Source organism: Papaver somniferum, chromosome 7 (assembly GCF_003573695.1).
Source record: "Papaver somniferum cultivar HN1 chromosome 7, ASM357369v1, whole genome shotgun sequence".
NCBI lineage: Eukaryota > Viridiplantae > Streptophyta > Magnoliopsida > Ranunculales > Papaveraceae > Papaver > Papaver somniferum.
Window position 1 is genome coordinate 200,677,066 of NC_039364.1, and position 5,623 is coordinate 200,682,688.

Below are 5,623 nucleotides of genomic sequence, written 5' to 3' on the forward strand. Positions count from 1 at the left end.
TTATACGTAAACGTGATACACCTTGAATACAAGTAGCGTAATCGTGATTATTGCTTGTAGTGATACATCCTAATAGTCACATGTGAGTCATAACCTTTGTTAAATCGGATTAGTGATTTTACACGTTCGATTGCTTTGATTGGCCTGATTTCATAGAACTTAGTGCATCTAGGGAATTAAACTTGATAGTGCTTTTACACGTTAGGTTGTTCTCTTAGGTAGAATTCATATTCGCATCTTTTAATGTGTTTGTTGATGATAAGAGGAAATTAGCGGGATATTCTTGCGATCAAGGTGTCCTAGGGCCTTTGATAAAAATTGAGATTAAATATCAATTCTAGTTATTGTTGAAAAACATGTTTGTGGATGAAAACGGATCCTTAATCAATTTCTTTACATCTTGATTTGCGTGTTTGCTTCGCTTTATTTGTTTTGTTTGCTTTTATTTTACTTTTAGGTTATAAAAATCAGAAAATCCCCCATTGTTTATATAGGAAACCGAAACAACTTGACAACCTAGATCCTCTCTATGGGAACGATCCTTTCTTACCCTTGCTATATTTTATATTTTGAGTAGTGAGAAAGTAATTTATTTTTGACGCATACGACAGCGATCAAATTTTGGCGCCGTTGCCGGGGAGGCAGCGGTTGTCACTTGATTTTGGTTTCTTATTTTCTTGTTTTTAGTTTTGTTTTATTTTCTGGTTTTTAACCTTGTTTTGAGAATCGTGTTTCAGGTACTTATTTCTCATGGATGGAGCATATTGGAACAATGGATACGGTTTCCAACAATCTCAACAACATGACAACTTCCAACAATTCCAAGGGTATAATCAAAACCAATTCACTGGTTATGACCAATATTCCATGGTTTTCCTCAACAACCTTATGGCGGGTATCTGTGTGAACAACCCCAAGGATTGGAGGATTCTTATGCTCGTGAACAACAAGTCTCTAACTTGTTAGACAACTTTTCCAACTTTTTACGACAAGAGTTTCAAAAAGATAAAGAGGCTACAAACGAGCAACTCCAAGAACTTCGTGAAGGTATGGCTATCTTACGAAGAAGCATTGATGAATACAAGGAAGAAAGGTATGAAGAAGAATTTTGTTTTCAAAGCAATAATTATTCTAATGTGCCTGTGGTGTGTGATGAATATTTGATTGATGCTAATGTTGAAAAAGGCCAACCTTTGGGGACTTTCGTTGATAATTGTGTAGCTAACTCAACTCTTGATCTTAATAATGATCATTCGCCTATTTAAAAGGAGGTAACCGAAGTTTCACCCCTGGATATGCTAATTGGGAAAATGGACGCGACATAACTCAACTCTTGATCTATAATTGGGAAAATGGACGCGACATATGCTTCAACGTCACGGGCGTCTCCCCATTTTCTAAAGGAGGTAACCGAAGTTTCACCCCTGGATATGCTATTTCAGCTGCTATTACCCGCAAGCGTAACAAGTACGCTGATATATGTTCCGCTCATGGGTACAGTTTCGGTGTCTTGGAATTTTCAACCTTAAGGGAACTAAGAGATGACGTCATTGATTTCGTGAAGAGATTGAAGAACTGTATGGCAGATCACAATGTGAATAATCATCTAGGCAGTATTCTATTTCATAGGCTAGGAATTATTATTCAGAAAGGTGTTGGGGCGCAAATTGTTGCGCGACTTCCAGCCAAGTCGTTGTAATTTCTCTTTTGGTTTGCTTAATAGATGCCTCAGCGGCTCCCTTTAATAATAATAATAATAATTCTCCAGGAAGATGGACCTAGCTCTGGTTTACACTTGAACATCGCGAAGACGGAACTGTTTTGGCCATCTTATGATACGAGATGAGATTTGGACAATGTCTTTCCTACCAGTATTGGCAGACCAGCGGGTGGTGTTACACTTCTTGGAGGACCGGTCAGCTTGGATGGAGTTTTGCAGCAACATTGTTCGGGGTCGGGTGGATAAAACTTTACATCTTATGAATAATATTCAAGAACTACAAGACCCCCAAAGTGAGTTGTTGCTTTTGCGTAGTTGCGCTGGTGTCTCAAGGTTATATTTCGCTCTCCGCACCACCTTCCCCGAGGCACTCCAGGTTGCAGGGTCTCGCTTTGATGACCACCTTATGCAGTATCTGCGCCGGCTTGTGGTTGGAGATGGGGCTGGTTTTGGTTTGATTCAACAACGATTAGCCACCCTTCCAATCAAAGATGGTGGTTTTGGCGTACTCACTATGCAGGATACTATGAAGTACTGTTACTTAGCATCTCAGGCTCAGACTCAACACTTGCAGAATTCAATTCTGAAGCTGCCAGCAACAACTGAACTGTCTCAAGGTTTTCAACACGCGATACAAGGCTTCACCCAAGCTTGTGGTCTATCCTTATCCGATTTCAACATCAATGACGCTGCCCCCCATTTCATGAAGTCTCTGGCAGTTATCTACTTCGGTGTTGTCAAGGAAAAGGTACCCTCTTGCTTCTCGTTATCTACGCGTGAATCCACCATTTGGAAATGTAATAGGGAAGAGCATGCAATGGATTTTCTTAAGGCTATCCCTATTCCAGGGATTAACCAAGTTGTTGGGCCTAGACAGTTCAGTTTTGTCCTACAGTATCGTTTAGGGATACCTCTCTTTGAGAAGGATAGCAAATGTGCATGTTGTGGTAAACATATGGATATTTTTGGAGATCATGCTATTCATTGTGCTAGTGAGGTAGGGCTTAAATTTAGACATGACATGGCCAAATATGTCTTAGCGGATATATGTTACAAAGCAGGGATTGTGGATAGGAAAGAGGTGTCTCTAGGGCTTATTTCAGCATACAACAAGGAACTTCGGCCGGCGGATATCATGGTCTATAACTGGGAAAACAGCAGAGATGTGTGTATGGATGTCACCGGGGTTTCTCCTTTTACTAGTGCTAGGACTCGCAACTTTATACCAGGGTCTGCTATTTCTGCAGCCATCACTCGCAAGAACAATAAGTACCTGGACAAGTGCACTTCACTCGGCTATGGTTTTGGGGTTCTAACCTTTACCACTTTCGGGGAGCTTAGTCCTGATTTAACATCCTTTTTAAAGAGATTGAGAAATTGTATGGCTAGACATGATGCTAATTTTAAGATAGGCAATTCTCTTTTTCACAGACTAGGAATAGTTATTCAAAAAGGTGTTGGTGCCCAGCTTGTTGCTAGGTTACCCGCCTTCCCCTGTAATACTGATTTTGATTCATAATAAAAGCCTTCGTGGCCCCTTTTATAATAATAATAATAATAATAATAATAAAGGTGTTGGTGCCCAATGCTAGGCTACCCACCATCTCTTGTAATATTGATTTTGATTAATAAATGCCTTAGTGGCTCCCTTTTATAAAAATAAATAAATAATAATAATAATAATAAGAAGAACGACCCCTAGCTCAGCTGGTCATCCCCGTTCCCCAAAGTTTAATGCGCTCCAGGAGGTCCCAGGTTCAAGTCCCCAATGACGTAATATTGCAGGAATTAACATGGAAGGTAGTGTTAGTTTTTCCCCTTGTGACACAATCTCAGCCCCCTCCCACCGTTTCGGCTCCCTTGACTAGGTTACCCATGAGGCTCGCTGGTAGGTTAGCACATCAACCTGTTCAATTAATGTAATAGTATGTCGTTGGAGCTTAGCTTGTTAGGCTTCCAACTAGTTTCATGTAATAATATCCATCCAATAATATAATAAATAAAAGAAGTATAATAATAATAATAATAATAATAATAATAATAAGGTGTTGGTGTCCAGCTTGTTGCTAGGTTACCCGCCTTCCCCTGTAATACTGATTTTGATTCATAATAAAAGCCTTCGTTGCCCCTTTTATAATAATAATAATAATAAGGGTTCAACATCAAAATTCTCTCTTTGGTGATTGAATTACCAGATTCTTTTGTAGTTTTCTTCGTTTCTCTTGTGTTAGTGATTCAATTAGGGTTCTGAAGTACCGTTTTCCACAGTTCGTAGAGAGGTTTTCTTTGTTTGGAGTTTAGGGTTCTGTTTTTATTTTGTAATTTCTTTGTGCGAATTCTTCGATTGGTGACTAAGGTGTTTCTGTTTGAGGATTCACACCACCTTTTCTCTAAGTGATTTTCGTTAGTTGAATTGATTGGGGTTTTGTTTGGTTTAAAAGAGGTGTTTCTGTGAAAGCGAGGTTTTCTTCGTTCCGATTGACTGTTAAGTGAAATTGAGGTTGAATTTGTGTTGGGTATTTAGGTTTGGTTGCGAGGGAGGCGTTTTATTACCTAGTTCTCAACTATTACAATTCTAATCTGTTACAGGGGTTGTCTATTGTTGAGGATTTGCACCACCAATTGTTCTTCAGTAAGTGGTTTCTTCGATTTGTGTTTGTGTTTGATTTACCAGATTTGTTTGAAGGTGTTGATTGTAATTCGATTTAAGGTTTTTTATTTTGGTTCCTTCTGTGAGTAATTGGTGATTTGAACTCAGGGTTCTGGATTTTGATTTCTGGGTTTGTGTTGGTTTAAAAATTTGTGGGGTGTAGTACTTCCAATTCCTCCCTTTCTTTCTTTGAGAAAACATTAGTTCCAACCAAGTTTTGCTTATACATTTAGATCTTTATTTTCTTTGAGAAGCAATATTTTGAGAGTTTTGTAGCAGTAGCAAGGATTCCTTATAACTCGTGGTGTAGTACAAAAGTTAGTTGGTTGAAGTAGCTTTTGGGTTTTCTTCTGTTTTTCTTTTGTGCAATACAGAAGTTTGCGGGTTGAACTTGTGGTTTTGAGAGTTACAGTTTTGTCATCTCTTTCTCTGTGGCGAGGTGTTTAGAGGCAGGGGTTTGTCGACTGCAGAATTTGTTGATATTCATTCTGGGGTTGGTTTGTTTTTAGTCTGTATCGTGTGAAGAAGCTAATTCAGTGGTGGTTTGTAATTTGGAGACTGAATTGGGGTTTTTGAGTGGTTGTATAGGAGATTATGTGGATTTTCTTTGTGCAGTGAAGGTTTATTTGGTGTTTTGTTGTATGGTATTTTAAGTTTTCATTGGTTTTGAAATCTTAAAATCCCATACCCTAAACTCTAATTCTTATACTTGGATTTGATTTTTCTCTGCACTATAATGCCTATAGTGACTAGGTGTAGACAGTGCCCTTCTAGAAACTTTATTGGTTGCACAACTGGAGTTGAAGACAGCTACTTGGAGTTTTCCGTATCATCTTCACATGGGGATACTACTATGACAAGAACTAGATTGTCGTCCGATGTATCGTCTTCCTCAGGTGTATTGTCTAATGCTTTACGAGGTGCTCCTTATACATCACCATGTCCTTATTCGCTCGTACCTCCATCGCATTTTCCACCTGCAGTTTCACAGAGTGGTAAATTTCCGTGCCCTTTCAAAGGCTTCGATGGTTGTGGTGGTGGTGTTAGGAGAGGGGGTTATGCTAAGAGCCGAATTTACAAGCATCTTACTGACAAACACTTTCCTACTGAGGAGACTAAAGATGTTTGCAGGGAGAGGATACAAACCAATGTAGCATGTTTTGATGCATGGGAGAGTACCCTGGCTTGTATGCAAATGTGGCTTTGTATAAAATGTCTTCAGATTCATTCATGGAAAAACCTTGTATGGATAA

General features: G+C 39.1%; 1 protein-coding gene across 1 annotated transcript; it reads left to right on the forward strand.

The window, feature by feature from the left end:
- Positions 1-1,142: 1,142 nt before the first annotated feature.
- On the forward strand, positions 1,143-3,248 carry LOC113293280. The gene is made up of 2 exons (XM_026541971.1): positions 1,143-1,406; positions 1,501-3,248. Exon 2 carries the CDS (start codon positions 1,833-1,835, stop codon positions 3,237-3,239), a length of 1,407 nt encoding a protein of 468 aa, XP_026397756.1. The 5' UTR covers positions 1,143-1,406; positions 1,501-1,832; the 3' UTR covers positions 3,240-3,248.
- The last annotated feature ends 2,375 nt before the right edge of the window (positions 3,249-5,623 follow it).

Bases quoted from the DNA above. Each gene is read 5' to 3' on its own strand.
- LOC113293280 (XM_026541971.1), top strand. From the start codon at position 1,833: ATGATACGAGATGAGATTTGGACAATGTCTTTCCTACCAGTATTGGCA.